The 19,456-nt window shown below is 31.0% G+C and overlaps 1 protein-coding gene across 1 annotated transcript in view; it reads right to left on the reverse strand.

Moving 5' to 3' along the window:
• Positions 1–451: 451 nt before the first annotated feature.
• LOC129972881 (acid phosphatase type 7-like) overlaps positions 452–19,456 on the reverse strand; it is a 105,951-nt gene continuing 86,946 nt past the window's right edge. Inside the window, exons 9-12 of the mRNA XM_056087187.1 lie at positions 19,078–19,200; positions 18,704–18,775; positions 6,307–6,444; positions 452–3,890 (exon numbers count right to left, since the gene is read on the reverse strand). Of these exons, the coding sequence (XP_055943162.1) occupies positions 3,774–3,890; positions 6,307–6,444; positions 18,704–18,775; positions 19,078–19,200 (450 nt within the window). The 3' untranslated portion in view covers positions 452–3,773. The remainder of the gene's footprint in view (positions 3,891–6,306; positions 6,445–18,703; positions 18,776–19,077; positions 19,201–19,456) is intronic.

Genomic DNA, 19,456 nt, shown 5'->3' on the forward strand with positions numbered 1-19,456 from the left:
AAATTCTACTATGCCATCAGATTATGTAAGAGACGAAAAAAATTTCAAAATATAAATATCAGGTTATATTAATTTGTTGGATAGAATAGACAGTTGAACTGATCTTTTTTTCTTGGCCTGGTTTTTATTGAATATGGCTTGTTTCATATAAGTTATAATACAATTTTATATCGATCTTTCTGATTGGATCATTATATTAAAAAATATTATTTTTGACAGTTAAGCATCATTTCACTAATTAATTTAATTAAATACTATTTTCACAATATTTGAAAATATTATTATTGTCGCGCCATTTGGTAAAAAAAAAATATCAAAAATGAAATTTAAGAAAAAATTTTTTTTTTCGTAATTAATAAAAGTGTATTCATAAAATTTGTTTTTATTTTATTTTTAAATAATAATTAGTACATCACATTGCTGCCACAAATAAATATATTACATTTCTTGTAAGCATTTAAAATACATTTTCAGTGCATATAGGAATGACAATATTCTTTTATTTAAATGTAATATGATTTAGAAAAATGAGTTCTATAAACAAGTTTTATTGAAAAGAAGCAATGATCGAAGTTTAAAAGTATTTTATAGGGAAGTGTGCTAGTAGTCGATATTGTTCTTATAATGGTAATTAAAGTTCATTTTAATTTATTTAATTATTTGTAAGTAAGTAATAATTTCTATATTAATATTGTTTTTATCTAGAAATTTTACTTTAAGAACTATCTTAAACCAGTCTAAACATTTGAACCATTATGATGTTTGTTTACCATATGGATAATTAATTACAGTAAAGTTTGAAATGGGAACCATTTTGTAAAAACCATTTGAAATGGTAATAATTTTAGTAAATAACAATGAAAATGCCTGGAATAATTACACTTTAAATAATGGTCATCCAATTTTATCAAACAATGCTGATTTTTGTATCTTTCATAGAATTGGAAATGAATCATTTTAGTAAAATTCAGAGAGATATCAACTACTAACACACTTATTTCACAAATGATTGTCTTCAATTATACAAATAACAAATTGCACAGGTATGATTATATTTTTCTTAATAAGTCTTTATAAAAAGACAATATGACTAGATTATCACTACTGTACTGTTCAGTTCATTCAAACACATCTACAAAAATTACCATAAGCTATTCTGGAAAACGAACAAAAAACATTTTTCAATAATGTTTCATAACATAAAGTCTCTCTTTTGAACAAAATTCATTTTCATTCAGGACAATAACTGAGTATTTTTCATCGTGTCTGCTGTTTTCTTTTTCATTCTGTTATTTTTCTTCCCTTTTGAATCACAATTAAGCTGATTTCAAAAGGCATTCAAAATATACATTTTTCTACAATTCCATATTGTATGTGAATGCATTTTTCGGTCCTAAGGAAAAAACTATACATATTTGTCTTTGAAAAGAGATGATGCTATGATATCTGTTAAAAATAACTCATTCATTATTTTTGTTAGTTCTTAGAAAGAAAGAGATTCACAGCAAAGTTGTGTTATTAATTTCTGGTGAATTAAGTCACATTATCATAAGAATGGAAACAGCAAAGAATATCTGAATGTAATGTCGAGGATTCCTTTTGAAGCTCTATTCTTTTCTTATAGAGCTTGCTCAGATGTTTTTCTTCTCTCTAAATCGAAGGTTCGTTGAAAATTAGTAAGTAATAGATGATTCAAATATAAAATAATCCATAGAGTAATGCTGAGCTATTATTATTCAGTTGTAGGTGCCCCGATTTAGTTAATAATTGATTTGTGTTTACAGATAGATATAACTTTCCATTGTAAATCTGTAAAATATGAATGAATTTCAGAGAGGTAAGCTCATTGTTCAGATGATCCAAAATTCTTAAATGATCAGATCTCACATATAAAAAAAACTTAGGTAAAGAAAGGCATATTTTTTTAAGAGACACTACTAGATGGTCAATGATAATTAAAATTTATAATCCTTTTATCACATTTTATGAAGAAGGCTCAAATTTATATATATATATAAATTTCTTTTAATAAATCAGTGTAAATAAACAAGTTTTAACTGCACTTTCCCTATTTTAAATGCCTGCACATATAAAATGGTTCACTTTCAACGTTTAAATAAAAGTTACTCTGAGCTCAGTTTAGTGAAAATTGTAGATTGATTCGCTCTGCTTTTCCGTGTCACAAATATAACAAATTCGAAGCTCATTCTACCACATTTGTAGGTTATTCTCTTTCATTTAAAATTGAAAAGGAAAAGGGCTGAATATGCAAAAATATCGTAGAGGATTCCTAAAGTCTTCAGTTTTTATAATTTAGAAACATTATTATGAGTTTGCAATTTCTTAGCAAATATTTTGAGATTTAATCGTCTTCCACTTTCATATTTTCATCCCACATACTGCGACTCGGAAGATTCTTCCAGCATCTACAGCAAGATGAAAAGCTGTTAGTTGAGTAAGCAGATTCTCGCTTCTTTGGTGCGCATAGCAATGTTGTGGGGTATATCCACTCCATTGATGGAACGTGCCTTTTGTGGTGGGGGGATTAGACCTTCGCCAATGATGGTAATTAGAAATTCAATTTCTCTCTGACATGATGACGGTAATTCAAGAAACCTTTGATGCTGGAATGGAGCGTGGTTCACATTTTACAAATTTCTTTAGTCAAACGTCACAACATTTCGATATCCAGTTGTTCTAGTATTCTATAGTTACTATAAACATTCAATCTCACTGAAATCAGAAACACCACAAACTTTCCAATGGTTCCATTTCTGTTGCACTAGTCAGGAGTCATTTCTCATTAGGGAATTTGGAAATTATTTTGGAAATCCTGAATCTGAACATTCAGGATGTGTATTGAATCATATTTTTCCAATGAATTCCTAAAGGACAGAATTGATTCAAATAATGAGGCACTCAATGTCAAACATTTCACACGATATGGAGAAATGAAGCAATCCAAACAGGTAGCTCATACAAGAAGTGAAACTCAATTAACTTTCAGCAGCGCTTAAACACACCTTGTTCAGCAGTGCTTAAACAAGTTATTTTCACTATGTCACAATCGCACAAGTAACTTCATAAGTAACTTGTTATTATGTTAATGTAACTCATAACATGTAACTCATTTACATGTAACATGTAACTCATGTCTTGTGTCATGATTTCATGTCTTGTGTCATGATTTCGTATCCTTTTTCGTCATGTAAGATGTCTAGAGGGATCCAAAATCAGGATGATTGTTCTGAATCACGCAAAAGTTGGATGACTCCGTTGTGGGCATAAATGTATAGCAATAATTATTATGGTAGTATCCACTGAATTAAATCAATGTTCGTCTATGTTAACATAGAAAACAGATATTTAAAAGGTTCATTGTAAGCAATGAATATTGCAAATGTTTACTATGCTAACTTGAAGAGGCAATATGTGGTTCATAAAATCTGAATCATTCAGAAATAGTCAAGGGGACAAAGAGATCAACCTCTGTATCATTCGGAAACAGCTGTCGCTTGGTTACGGCAGACATAAAGGTTGCAGAGATGATATGCAATCACAACTAGAGAATGTCATCTGGAAACATGATGTGGACTTCTGTCGTTCCACAATGAAATTTCAAATGCATTCCACAATTAGTACATTCTTGAAATGAATGGAGTTTCCGTGGATTCAGTTTTTGCCTTGCAAAGTAAGTGTGAGTGTTTGTTGCCACAAATTATTTTTTGTTTGCCTTTATTATGATGTTAAATAGCATCGGTTCCAAGTTTTCCTCAGAGTTTGAAAAGTCTGGCAAGTTTCCGTTTCTTTTGCCGAGAGACCGGAAAGAGCTTGGCATAAGAGCCGTGTTTCTCCTTCACAATGAATAGGCTATCGATTATCTTTCCTTTCTGAAAGGGAGGAAAAGATAAGTGAGAGAAAATGTTAACTGCAAGAAAGAAAAAAAACAATAATTCTGAATAAAATAACTAAATAAATTATATGCAAAATATTTCTGTAAAACATTTATTAGAATTGTGTAAAACATTTAATTTGGTATATATAGCTCTATCACTAGAATTGTAGATAGGTATCAAATTACAAATGAAAGCAGTTAAAAAGTTTCTAAATCTATTGGTCCGTCTATTCATTTACATGAAGGCGCTATAATTAAAAAACGTAAATAGATAGAGGGAGCAAATGTTGTACACGGTTTTATTATTAAAATGATAAAAATATAAACCAAGTCATATCTTGAACCGCATTCGTCAACGGATTGGCCGTCTATTAGTTTATATATTCTCGTGTATATGAACGGAGCAGCTCAAAAATACAAATTTTTATATGCTGGAAATTTTCTGCGAGAACTTACGACTAAAATTTAGAACAGTGTCAAATTTTGTGTTCAATAAATAAAACCAGCGGGAGTGGTCTTTCCAAAATGTTCTCGCAGAAAAAGCCTTCTATGAAATTGTCGTAAAATAGCTTCCAAATATTTACCTACGGAGTTAATTTAGCATTTTTACTGGATCTATCATGTACTCGTTGGCGAGCTATTTGGCGATGAATGCCTGGTGTGCGGTTAATAATAGTCGAAAATTTAATTTGTATTTTAGACGCTTTTTTTCCAACCGATTGAAATAAAAATTTGTCCCAAAACTAATTACAATAATAAAATCCCATATCAAATTTGATCTATTTAAATCATTGCATTTTGAGTTATCGCGTTATATGTTTCTGAAAGTACAGACCAACACATGGTCAACTCCTGGTTGGATTTGACTGAAAATTTAATAGATGTGCACACTATAGATATTAAATGTATACTAAATTTTACTTATCAAGCTCTCTTCGTTTTTTAGTTATCACATTAACTTATAGTTCGAATAGCCGGACGGACAGACTTTCTCTAAACGGATTTAGCTCAAAACTGGACAGAAATTTACAAATTCGGTTTAAAGACTGAATACCAAATTTCGACCGTCTAATTCAAAGCGTTTTCAAGTTACCTTTGTTACAGACAGGCAGACGGACATTTTCCAAAAATGTATTTTTCGAACTCAGGGTGGTCTGAAACGCGAAGATTCGTGAAACACGCGAGTTCAAATTTTTGACGATTACTATACTTTCTCTATACTACGTGTACGAGAAAGTAAAAAAGTATCAAAATACACAAATTCTTATAATATAAAGCATGAAACGTCGCATATTGTATCATCCTATTTACAACTCGGAAAGTGGTATTGTTATCCTTCCATCTCCCAATGGAATAAAATTCTTAATACACGCACAGTTTTAGACAATTTTCGCACGAAATGAAGAAAACCGTCTTAAAGAGAATACGAGTATGTCTATTTATATATAAGTGTATTAAAATCATTTGAACGAAGAGATCTTCATTGTAGCTGTTGAAAGCAACATAAATTCTACCAATGAAGCGCAATTTATGGTCCTATTAAGAAGACGCACAAATAAAAGCGCAAAAGATTTTCTTATATCCATCTGCTCTACCATCTTATTTTAGGATGGCTTTTATTAAGAGAAATTAACTTCAGAAGTCTTCTTCCTTTTAAATGATCACATAACCAAAGAAATAAAGATACAATAATCCCTTGTCGAAATGACATAAAGATACAGTAATCCCTTGTCGAAATGACATTAAGGGGATTACACCATTATTAGATTACGAACACGCTAGATCGCATTCAGCAAAATTCTGCTGGAATACTGCTAAAATTAAGAATATTAATACTTATTACAGAAGTACAGAAGCTATTTTGTCTTTGAACTGTTGAGTTTTGTTGGGAAATTATCTTGTGCAACTCTTTCAAATTTTCGCTATAAGATTCAAATTTTCGCACAGAGTTTTCCTATACTTTTTATAAAGCGTCCTTTTCTTTCTTTCTTTAGATTTCTTAGAGATTTAAAAAAAATTCGTTTAACTTGTTATGTTAAAGAAACTATTTTTTTTCAGTGTCATTGGTTTTACTGCTAGTTTGTATCTTAAGATCATCCAAATCTTCATTCGACTTTTCTGGACTCTTTCTTTGACAGAGTTTTCATACAAATCGGAAAATCCTTCGTCGCTAGTTGCTTTTGCAATTTGTTTCATTTCTTCGGTTTCCGTTTCAAACAACCAAAATCGTTAAAATTTGTAAGAAGCTCTGTCGAAATATTGCAGAATATCGTATTTAAATAAAACTATACTATTGCTCAAAATTAGATGCAAAAATTAACATGATGCGTGCATGCCAAATCGCGTTCTCAAGTCTGCTCTTAATAAAAGCTTGCTGTAGGTAGTTTGTTTCTTGAAAATATGAAATTTACCTTTTCTGCCGACACTTGTTGAAGGAACAGATGAGTCTTATTGTACGGCATCAGTCTCGTATATCCCTTTTCCGTGGTGCCAAACGCACTCCAAGGCTGGCGAGCACCTCGAAAATTACTGGAACCTTCTTGATTGCCCTGTAAAAATCAATTTCATGAATATCTTAACATTCCAGCATCATAGACATTTAATATTGATAGTAATGAATATAGAAGTTTTAACAAAATTGAATATTTTAATACTTCAAATTTCATTTCACTCATAATATTATAAAGGCCTTCAGACATAACGTAATCTGTATCTCTCTAATTTTCTGTTAGCTCCCGTAGAATTTATGCTTTAAATTAAAGTGGAAACGATTAATCTGCAATTAATATAATAATATTTTTTTCTGAAACAAAGCATTTTTTTTGTAATATGATTACTGAAAACAGAGTCACTGAGCATTTAAATCGTATGGGCACTAAAGAATATCTTTCTTAATTTATGTAATATCTCAAGAACTTGTCAACAAAATTTTTTCAGATTCATCATGAGCAGGTCTATTAATTAACAATGTTTAGTTTTAAATGCATAGAACACTAAGAAAATAAACAGAATCGTTTGAAATAATCGGCCGAAAACAGGTAAAAAAAATTACTTAAAAAACGATGAACTTAAACTAACATAGATACAATTTAATTACAAAAGCATGCAACTAACCTAAAAATAATTTAAATCAAGTCCGCGTCCGTTGAAAATAGATATAAACAATCAGAACACAATGCGCATGCGTGAATTTTCAACGTCAGTTACGGTGACGCAAATGCGTGAATTTTTCTATGCCAGTTGGGGTAACGCTATGCAGATTAGAAATTTTTAATTTCCTTTATTCTGTTTTATTTTAATTCAAAAGTACTTCAGAATGAAACTGAAAGATCTATTCGAAACAGCGTTTAATTTTAAATGCATCAAACATTAAGAAAATAAACAGAATCGTTTGAAATAATCGGCCGAAAAATTTTAAACCTAAGCCTCATTAGCGTGGGAAAAAAAAGGCTGAAGTCTTACTCATTTGGTGGTGGTTAAATAAAGATTCTTTTTGGCGGGAAAGTTAGTTTTTAATTAATAATTAAAATTTCAAAAAAAGGGACCCCAGGTGCACATACCCGACCTTCAAGGTATACACGTACCAAATTTGGTAGCTGTAGATCAAATGGTCTTTTCTGTAGAGCGCCAACACACACACACAAACACACATTGAGCTTTATATAAGTATAGATAATGTTACGGATAAATCCATCAGATGAGTTTAGATTAAAAAGTCCGACATCCAAGATATTGGTTAACAATACTTTATTCCACAGCAAGGCACATATACATAGTATAAAAACATAGCCAAAGGTGCACAAGAATAACATTTACAGTAAAAAGCATACCAACAGCAGCAAATCCCCGTGAAACAGACATAACGGACTCTCGGAAATTTATAATCTACATCATGGGTAAAGAAGCTTCTAGAAGGATATCATATCTTTACTCCTAATCAAAATACCGCCAAAAGTAGAGTAGTATCGGATATTTCGTTTTTGTCACTAAATTTATCAAATGATTGAAAAATCCATGAGTCGTTACTCGATATTTATACAGCATCCGTTAATTTATGAAATTATCTAGATCAACTGCTTGGGAAAACAATATTACAAATTCGTAACAGTACTTTCGTACCAAATCAAAAATGTTCCAATTTTATTTGAATTTTTAAAAGTTCATAATATTTTATAATATCAAAAGAAATGAGGATATTTATCAGGGAAAAAAATCATTTAAAAAAATCTATATATATATGCAACATATGTTGCCAGAAATCGCTTTAACAACTTACTGTTGAATGGCATCAGTCAGGTGTAAACAACCCATTGTACGAACTTCAGTCTGTTTCATTGAAAATTATATTAAATACTTTATAGAACAACTGCACTGAATTTAACACTGTTTAGCTAATTAATGGAGACGCAAAATACTACTAGAAATGTTCTGGAAATGATCCGCCGTTTCAGTGAAAAGTCCATTCAATCAGTAGTAAGAAGATATAAAAGAAATCAAGAAATAGGCTTGAAACAAAAAGATTAATCGAACTCAAAATTAGGCTTAACTGTACAGATAGGTCTTTGGATAATCGCTATGACTTTACTATGGAAATTAATATTCATAACTCCGAAAACAATTATTTTACAAAAGTAATCTTTGTAAAGACTCAAAAAATTATCTTTTTAATGAAATCAATTTCAATTTTCAATTTTACCTCTTTTTTAATAATTTTTTACAATTTTTTCTCAATAATTTCGTAGTATTTTATCAAGCAAAAGCTTTTATACTGCTTTTTAAAAAAAATTTGCTGTGAGCTTTAATACTGAATTATTACTCTAATTTCTTTAAAATCTTTTCTCTAATTTTATTATATTGTTATGAACTTTTAATATTGTTGTCCGACGCAGAGTTTTCCATGATAAGAAAGATAGTTTCACAAATAATTCAAGAGATGTTGAATAGATTCCCGGTCAACAATATTCTGCCTTGGGACAAATTTGACTATCATTAACCGACAAGAACTCAAGTTCCTGAAACTGCTAGAATTTTGTCCATATTCCAAAGCAAAGATACGATATTCTTTAAGAACATTCGTTTGCCCTGACATGTTCCAGAGTTAGGCCAATTGAAACACAATCTTTGAGCTGAATATTTCTCCTATGAGATGTCGCTGAATGCTTTGCGTTACAAAAGTTGTTTACTACCGATTTGCTTCTTATGTGCTGCTTACGCTTCGTCTGTGTTTTGCTGTTGTAAATTGATTCTTGTAATAAAGCAACGTTTCCCTTAGTAATTCTGTTAGACATTTTATTATATATCCAGCTAAACAATATTTTTCAAAAAATTTTATATACAATTTACAACACTTTTTAATGTTTTAATTGCAATACAAGTATTGCAAAAGGAAAAAAAATTGCGTATACACTATTGTTATTATAATTCAAATTTCTAAAAATAATATGAAAATAGACGAATCGAGCCTAAAACCTTAATTTTTTTTCGAAACTCTTTTAAATACTTTATATAATCTCTTCTCTGCCTTGAAACATTTATATCATTATTTGAAATCTATCCAGTCTAGACTATTCTTTTTTCTGATAATGACTTTTGTTTATATTATGGTATCATTTCTATAATTAGACGCTGTGCTTTCAAAAAAAAGTTAATTGCCAAATTTTTATTAAACAGTAACACAAAAACTAAAGTTTAATAAATAATTATTGCAATCTCAAAAAAATTATGAATAGGTTTAAGATAATAGTTTCATAAAAAAGCATTCAAATTTTACAAAAAAATACTAATTAAAATGCTGTTATATGAAATTTTAAACAAAGCGCCTGTATTTTTCTTTAAAACATACAATGGAAGTGAAAATGATAACAATATCCATATGTAATGGAAAATGAATGATATTCTATAAAAGTTATAATTCGCTATTATTTAAAGTTCAAACAATTAATAGATATTCTTTTAAAGTATTTTAATAATACTGAGACATTTTTACAGGAAAAATTTAAAGAGTGATTTAGAGTTTCCAGCTTTAAAAAAAGAAAGAAAAAAGAAAGTTCATTTAAATTATTTTTGACATTTTAAGAAGGTCGTTGACCCTTGGATGTCTAAACAACGTATCCTTATTGTTTCTTCTACCTATAAGTCAAACTAACTAATAAGAAAAATACTTTTTTACTTAAGAGACAAAATAGGAGCTTAAAGTGAAGCAAATTGTTTCTTACATAGTAATTATTTTAAAAGACCTCCAAGAGAGTTTTTGATTTTTATTTAACGAATAAATTTCATTTACTTTATTCTTTGTCCTCCCTTTTTCTATCTATTGAGAAAGTTTTTCAGTAAGAACATTTCATAAAATCTTTGAAAGTTCTAATATTTGATTTAATTCAGGGAAAATACATCCATTCTAGTTTGTTAGTCCTTTTTGATGATTATATTTTGGTTTTAAATTGATACAAGCTTTATTTGCAAAGAGTTATGTCATAGCGATCTTCACATCAAACCTTGGTCAAATAACGAGGGAAGCAACTGAGCCTTCCTTCTTCACTCTAAATTGTGCATTATCCTATTAGAACAAAATGTCTCTACGATGCTCTTTGATATTTTGAATACCGGAAATATCTCAGGATACCATAACTACATTGATTAAAGGAAAAATACAAGAACTAAGCCTCCCTTCCTCATCCCAAATTGTTCACTACTTTTGTTAGAACAAGATATTATCCGTTATCCCCACGATATTCTTCGACATTTTGAATACTGGATAATATCAAATGATACCTTAACAATACTGATTAAATAACGACAAGAACTTACTGTGAGGGCGCTGCGGATGATTAGAACCAGAAAACGAACTGAAGGGAAGAGTGTGGAGAAGAAGGACGGCGGGAGAGACGGGGCCGAGAGAAGGTGGTTGGATGTTCGAAAGTTCTATGATGTTAACGTACTAAATTTTGTAATAGTGTTCTTATATGTTATGTTTCGCCCTACGTCAATTAAATGTTGTCAAAAAATTTAAATATGGTGTCATACCAATTATTTTCGCTTACATTTACTTACTAAAAGGGCAGTCTTTGCCTAATTAACTTTTCTGATGAGAAATAAGAATTAAAAAAGCTCGGCAGCGCTGACACTTACCTTCCATTTTCATTTTAAATTTCTCCTTATCCTGTTAGAACAAGATATTATCTGATATCTCAACGATGTTCCTCGATATTTTGAATACAGGACACATCAGATGGTACCTTAACAATATTGATTAATTAACGACAAGAACTAAGCCTTTCTTTTTCATTTGAAATTGCTCACTATTCTATTAGTACAAAATTAAGTCCAATACCCTCCACGATGTTCTTCGATGTTTTGAATACCGAACAACATCTGACGATACAATAATATTGGTTAAATAACGACAAGAACTAAGCCTTCCTTTCTCATTCCAAATTTCTCACTACCCCGTTAGAATGTGTCCGATACCTCCAGGATATTCTTTTATATTTTGAATACCGGACAATATCTGAGGATACCGTAACAATACTGATTAAATGACAACAACAACTAAGGCTTCCTTTGTCACTCAAAACTACTCACAAGATATTGTCCGATATCCCCGTGATGTTCTTCGGAATTTTGAATATCGGACAATTTAACGAAGATTCCTCAAAACATTGGTGCGAATTTTATGTTAATAAGGTAGCAAAAGAAAATTGAATGTTGACTGATTAAGTGTACATTAGATCCACGAATATATTGGATGCTCTCTACGGACTTCGCATTCGTGATCCTCTAATATAAGAAATTCTAGAAAGCGAGACTTTGTCATCAGGTCATATAGATTAGTAAAGTCTATAATTGAAGTTTTTCTATTCAGATCTGCTTGCAGAATTAAAAAATTATCCAAAAAAGAGAAAAGCGTAGCGAATTATGACAAAGGAAGCCAAAAAACTTCAAGACGATGAGAAATAATTTAATATGGCCACCATAGGATGTTTTACCATAAAAGCTCTAGCTCATGTGCAGTTTTTTCCAATGCATTGTAATAGTTATTATAAAGCCTACAGACATTCGCGTGGAACTTCTTGCGGATACTATATCTGACTTAAAGGTAAGAGTTTTTTCGATTTCTGCTATCTCAGCAAAAGCTGATTTGTTCCCCTTCTTCTACGAGGAATAATCAATGATCCTTTTTTCTTTAAATTCCATTGTTCTTTTTTGGTTGTTCTTTGAAGTGAAAGAGCTTGTTCGAAATCTCTTCAAAATCCGAAATTCCTATATGTCATCTGGGACAGAATAAGTATTTCGAATAAAAAATAATTTTACAAACAAAACCTGATCTAATGTACTCAAAACTATTGTGAGTGATTAGAATATTGAAAATAAGCAAATAATTCGCTGATGTTTGTTCCCTTTATCTAAATCATCGCGTATTTGTGATATCGCATTTACAAGTATGCAAATTTATAAACCAAAAGACGGTGAATCCCTTGACTGAGTTACAAAATCTGTTATTAAGAATTTAAAATATAAATGGTAAAACACATAAATAAATAAATCATTTACGTAAATTGTAACGCTTTTAAATCATCGCGTTTGCAAGTATGATAATGGCAGTCAACTTCTTGATGTATTTAATTAAAAATTTAACACAGATATATATTATCGATGCTAAACTCGCGTGCAAAATCTTATCTATCTAGTTCTTTACATTTTATAATTATTACATTCAGTTGCACTGGGTAGACAGACACAGGTTTTCTGTGAAGGAATTCTGTGCAAAATTTGATGAAAATTCACAAATTTGATGCAAAGACCATAGAAAAAAATGTCATCCATTTAGATCAAAGCGTTTTTGAGTTATCACTTTCATAGATAAGCAGAAATGTGTTTTTTGGAATCAGGACGACCTGAAACATGGAGATTCGACAAAACCTCGAGTTCGAATTTTTTAAAGATTACAGTATTTTTTTTATATATATTTCATATACTAGAAGGTAAAAAGATGTCCAAAGACAACTACGAAGCTCAACACAAAATGTGTCACTATGGTATATGTAAAGAAGTTCAAATGAATAACACCCAGCTCTTTACACAAATAAGCTCCTTAGACGTAAGGATTATTTAAAAAGATCCATTCTTCAAATGACATGCAAAAATTCACACATATAGCTAGATAATGAAAAACACTTTTTAAAAAAATCTGGAAAACTTTATGAAAACAAAATCGTTCTCTTATTTCATCGATTAACCAATTTGTGAATACTTTTAGGGACGAAAAGCTCTTGGAAAAATATATTTACTATCGCCTTTGACAAACAGGTCATTTTTAAAAGGAGAAAAAAAGAGGATGACAGCAAAGTGGATCACCTTTCTCAAGTGCATTTAACAAGAGAAAGACTGCTAACTTTTTTTTTCCAAAAAAGCCTTCCTTGGAATTTTGAAAAGAACGCAGAAATGAGGGGCTTAAGAATTTTCTAACAGAGCCATTAAAAATCTGCGATCAACAAGTGGGTGATATTTGAGATGAAAGAATATAAAAGACTTTTAAAAGAGCAGGCAAACTTAACAATGAATGAGTGATAAATGTGAGAATTATATTAGCGATGGAGTTTTTACATGTAATCTTATTAGTTAAAAGCGAGATTTCCTCCTTTTTGCTTCGGAATTGATTTTGCAATTTTAAAACATCTTTTAAGAAATTATAATGATTTAAGGTATCCGACTTGGTTCGGAGAGGATTTAAAGAAACACAAATATTTTAATGCTTATATGAAGTTTTTAATTAATATAAGGATAAAATAATAAATTAGAGCGAAATTATTTATTTATATATATATATATATATAGCTTTTGAAAAAAAAAGTCTATTTTGATATAAATTTTAGCATTTATTTTGTTCTAGTGAACAAAAATTGTTAGTTTTTCATTTTCCTTTGTAACATTACATGAGTAACTAATTATTATCTGAAAATAAAATTTTTGTATATAATATATGAAATTATTTATTAAATTTTGGAATTCTTTTCTACTATAATTATATTAAACAATTATAGCCGGCGTCCTGGCATAGGGGTAGCGCGTCTTCCCCGTGATCTGGGCGTCCCGGGTTCGAGTCCCTGTTTGGGCATGGTTGTTCTTCTGTTGTTCTATCTGTGAGATGTGTGAATGTGCCTTCCTGTAAAAAGGGGTTGTGCAAGCGAATGAATGATGCGTGAGTGGCAAAGTCGTACTCTTGGCCCTAGTTGGCGCTGCTATAAAAAATAAGATACGTTCCCCCTCAGGCTTAAATCGCTGTCTTCGTAACAGCGGGCTTGTCAGTGGCAAGTGCCATAAGAAACAAACAAACAATTATAAATCCGCTTGTAGTGTATTGAACATCTAATACATAGTTCATTACATTCTTTCTTCATAGCATAACGAGCACTAATTATAAACTTCATTAAGATATCTTGATTATTTTTGGAGATATGATGAGGTACAGTAGAATTATGAAAAAAAAATTCGTTCTTCAGAAAATGTGTTTACATTTTTTTAAATGCTTATAAATAAGCAACTCTTAGATGTTAATAGTTTGTTATAACTTGGCTTCTAATTGGTATAGAGGCGAAATAAAGATATCACTGGAAACAGATACTTACCTATTTTTGAAAACTGCATAAAAATAAAATTCATGCATAAAATTCATTCATAAAAACTGCATAAAAATAAAATTCATAAAAATTCATGTTTTCAACCTAGTCAGATACCTTAAATGGGTCAAAATTATTTTGTTTCCCAACATAACCCATTTTAAAAAATATCTGTTTATTTTATGAGTAGAAGATTATGATTAAAGAAAACCATTGATTTTCTGCTTTAAAGTCCAAAAAGGAGAGTATCGGATTTCTTGAAGAAAACTTTAGAGTGTATTTAATGAGAACGAAGATTATGAAGAAAAAAAGAATAGAAACGACCAACATTTTTTTTCAGCTTCAAAAGAAAGTAAAAAAGATTATGTATATTTTTCTTCGTTAGTTCATTTTTATAAACAACTAGTTCAGTTAGATCAATTCAGTTTTATTATCTATATATTTTTAATAAAGCTCAATGTGTGTGTGTGTTTGTGTGTGTGTGTGTGTGTGTGTGTGTGTGTGTGTGTGTGTGTGTGTGTGTGTGTGTGTGTGTGTGTGTGTGTGTGTGTGTGTGTGTGTGTGTTGGCGCTCTACAGGTCAGGTCATTTGACATAAAGCTACCAAATTTGGTACATGTATACCTTAGAGGTCGGGAATGTGCACCTGGGGTCCCTTTTTTTGAAATTTTAATTAGAATTTTAATTATTAATTAAAAACTAACTTTCCCGCCAAAAAAATCTTCCATTTTCCCCACCGCCAACTTTTCCGCCAAAAAACTCTTCCATTTTCTCCACCGCCAAATGAGTAAGGCTTTATTTTTTTTTCTCCCAACAGTAATAAGGCTAGGGTTAACATTTTACGGCGGATTATTTCAAACGATTCTGTTTATTTTCTTAATGTTTTATGCATTTAAAATTAAACATTGTTAATTTATCCATGTTTCAGATTCATTCTGAAGTACTTTTGAATTAAAATAACACAGAATAAAGGAAATTAAAAATGTATAATCTGCATAGCGTTACCCCAACTGGCGTAGAAAAATTCACGCATTTGCGTTACCGTAAAAGGCGAAGAAAATTCACGCATGCGCACTGTGTTCTGATTGTTGGCATGGCAACCATTATCAACGGACGATTTAAATTACTTTTAGGTTAATTGTATGCTTTTGTAAGTAAATTGTATTTATGTTAGCTATATATTTTTTGTATATGCTTATAGTTTTAAGTACATCGTTTTTTAAGTAGTTTTTTTTTAACCTGTTTTCAATGATTTAAATTATTTTTAGGTTAATTGCATGCTTTTGTAATTAAATTGTATTTATGTTAGTTATATATATTTTTTATTTATGCTTATAGTTTTAAGTACATCGTTTTTTAAGTAGTTTTTTTAAACCTGTTTTCGACAGATTATTTTAAACGATTCATTTTATTTTCTTAGTGTTTGATGCATTTAAAATGAAACATTGTTAATGAATCGATCCGTTCATGATGAATCTGAGAAAATTTTGTTGACAAGTTTTTGAGATATTACATAAATTAAGAAAGATATTCTTTAGTGCCCATACGATTTAAATGCTCAGTGACTCTATTATCAGTAATCATATTATTAAAAAAATGCTTTGTTTCAGTAAAAAATATTATTATATTAATTGCAGATTAATCATTTACATTTTAATTTAAAGCATAAATTCTACGAGGGGTAACAGAAAATTAGAGAGATACATATCACGTTATGACTGAAGACCTTTATAATATTATGAGTGAATTATATGACTATCAAAATTTGAAGTTTTAAAATATTTTGCTGAAGAATCTATTAAAGTTGGAATTGCATAAAATATTTAATTATTAAAATTTTAACGAACATTAAGATTGGCGAACCGGCTGGTCGCCAAAGGCGGCTAGTTCTACAATAAAGAAGAGAAGTTTGGATTAGAGAACATACTAGTTATGATTTCATTAACATATGAAATGAATAGTTAAAGTGAGCAAACAACAAATATAATCCGCATAGAAATTTTGACACATTTATATGCATCAAAGCAGCCATTCTCGATATATTCACAATTAAAGCTACTCTACTAGCTCGTTTAATCACTTCTTTCATGCCTTTTTTTAAATTCAGGTTTCAAATATTTAATATTAAAATGTCTCTTCACTCAACTTCCCTGTGTGTGATGGCTCGGGGAATTCATTCGGGTTCCGCTTTCTACAAGCTTAGCACTCATGTCAAATCACTCAAAAAATGGATGCAGGAAAACATATGAAAGGAACGGAAGCATATTTTCTATTCATAACAATAGATGGAGTTGTCAAGCAATATTTTCGTCGCAAAATATTTTACGATCATAGACGATCGTAGAGGAAGGAATACCGCAGCATTTCAGTGGATCTTTGAGGCTTTGAGCTATAGTCATATGGGATTTTTATTTGAAAACATATATTTGTTAAAATATTGATTTTTTTTATGAAAATAATATTTCGTCTTTTTTCTTTTCTTTTTAGAACGTTTTGAAGTAAATTTTGAATAAATTCAAACTTCGATTAAAGACTACCTAGCATAATGAGCAAAAGAAAATATTAAATGGAAATGACTCGCTTGACGAACGATGTTTCGCAAATCGAGTGACGAGGTGACATCCTTGTGTCGCATTCAGAATAGTGCCATATATGTCGGTTGTCAGTTTGTATATAAAACTTGTTTATTAATTTGGTTTTCTCTTTAAATTAAACATGGAGCAATAAAATATTCAGTTAAATGAAGCTTCAAAAAATAATTAGTTAGTTATTTCGTTAGTTATAGTTATTTCGTTACATTTTCTGGCCCATTGTTTAACGATGAATGGGGGGAAATGTATCTTTTTTATTTTTTCATGCACGTTGTATAGAGAACGTAGAGTAATCATAAAAAAACTCGAGATTTTGACAAATCTTCACATTTTAGACCACCCTGAGTTCGAAAAGTACAATCTGTAATAATGTCCGTCTGCCTGTCTGTCTATTTATGACAAAAATAACTCAAAATAATTTGAGCTAGACGGATGAAATTTGATATGCGGTCTTTACACCGAATGTGTGGATTTCTAACAAATTTTGAGGATTTGGTTTGGTTTAGTTATATTAACGTCCCGTTTGAAGCAACTCTAGGGTTATTTTGGGACGGACCTCGTAATTTTGAATCGCGGTCAGGTGACGAGGACGACACCTGAGCTGGCACCCCCCTCTCCACACCACACCTCACCAGTGGGAGGACATTTGGTCAGGACGGATTTAACGTGCAACAGACCCCCTTACACGACGGTTCTTCGGTGGAATCGGGTCTTGAACCTGCAACCCTCCGGTTCCGATGCCCATACCTTACCACCAGGCCACCACGGCCTTACAAATTTTGAGGAAATGCCACTCTGAAGAAGTCCGTCTCCCTGGCTGTTCGAATGTAACTTAACACGATAATTACAAAATGGAGGGAGCAAGATGCATAAAATTTTGTACGAAGAAATAATCTATAGTTCATACATTTATCGAATTTTGAACCAAATCCACAAGGGATTGATTGTCTGTTGGTCTATAGTTTCAGAAACATGTAAACTCAAAAACGGAATAATTTAAATACATCAAATTTGTGTATTACAAGTGTACACAAATTTGTGGGGATTTTGTGATTAGAAGTGTAGTTTTGGGCCAACTTTTTAGCTCAATCATGTGGGATACACGCGTTTAAAACACATATTCGATTTTTGGATACTATTAATTGCATTCCTGGGATGAATCGCCAAAAAACTCGCCAAAAATTCATGTCAAAGGGTAATAGTTCGTAGCTATAGTACGTTTTTAGGATAACACCTTTATTGCAAGAAAATTTTTGGGAGACCACTACCTCTGGTGTGTGTGTGTGTGTGTGTGTGTGTGTGTGTGTGTGTGTGTGTGTGTGTGTGTGTGTGTGTGTGTGTGTGTGTGTGTGTGTGTGTGTGTGTGTGTGTGTGTTTGTCTGTTATTACAGACACTACAATCTGTGGATTCCAAGCAAATAGAGTTCTGAATACGTGTTTAAATACAGTTATTCACTTATAAATATGTCATGGCTTCTAAATGTTGGATCCTGTCGTGGCCAAGTAACTGAAATATTCTCTCGATAATTAAAATATATGAAGGAAAGAGTTTTCATGAACTTGTTCCACCGGTACTATTTTGAAGAAAAGCAATGCACTTACTGCTGCGCCGCTGGTAATGTGAACAGGAGCTTTAGGGTTTCTGTATGGATTTTCATAGCTGCCGTTATACACCTGTAAAAGTTGAAAATATTTTTCAAAAAACAGCCTGATGTTTACCGGTGATATAAAGGGTCATCTCAAACTTATTAATATAAATGTTTAAGAGAGATAAACATGCTTAAACCTGATATCAAATCATATCAGACACGTTATCTCATCAAATGCATATTCGTAAAATTAATTGGAGTCAGTTAAATAAGAACATTTTCCGAAAAAAGAATGAAATTGTCTTCCACATGATAAAGATTTAAATTAGGACAATTATTATTATTAATGGTAACTACGATATGGTTATTGAAGACCATGCCCCTTACCTTTCCATCGTAAGTAGGGAAGAGCCTCTCGTAGCAGTGGTTGTGTCCCCAGAAGGCAACGTCCACCCCATGCTCATAAAGGAGATCTTCCAGACCGTAAGATCGCAGCAAGCCAACTCTCACCTGCACGAAGGAAATGACGTTTCAATAAAGAATATTTAAATAATTTAAAAGGAATGAGAATATTTAATACGTCTAAAGGTGACTGAATTTTTAAAGGCATGTCATTATTTAAAGACATGTCATCATTTAAAGACATGTCATCATTTGAAGACATGTCATCATTTGAAGACATGTCATCATTTGAAGACATGTCATCATTTAAAAGACATGTCATCATTTAAAGACATGTCATCATTAAAGGCATGTCATCATTTTA

Source organism: Argiope bruennichi, chromosome 6 (assembly GCF_947563725.1).
Source record: "Argiope bruennichi chromosome 6, qqArgBrue1.1, whole genome shotgun sequence".
In the NCBI taxonomy this organism is placed as follows: Eukaryota; Metazoa; Arthropoda; class Arachnida; order Araneae; family Araneidae; genus Argiope; species Argiope bruennichi.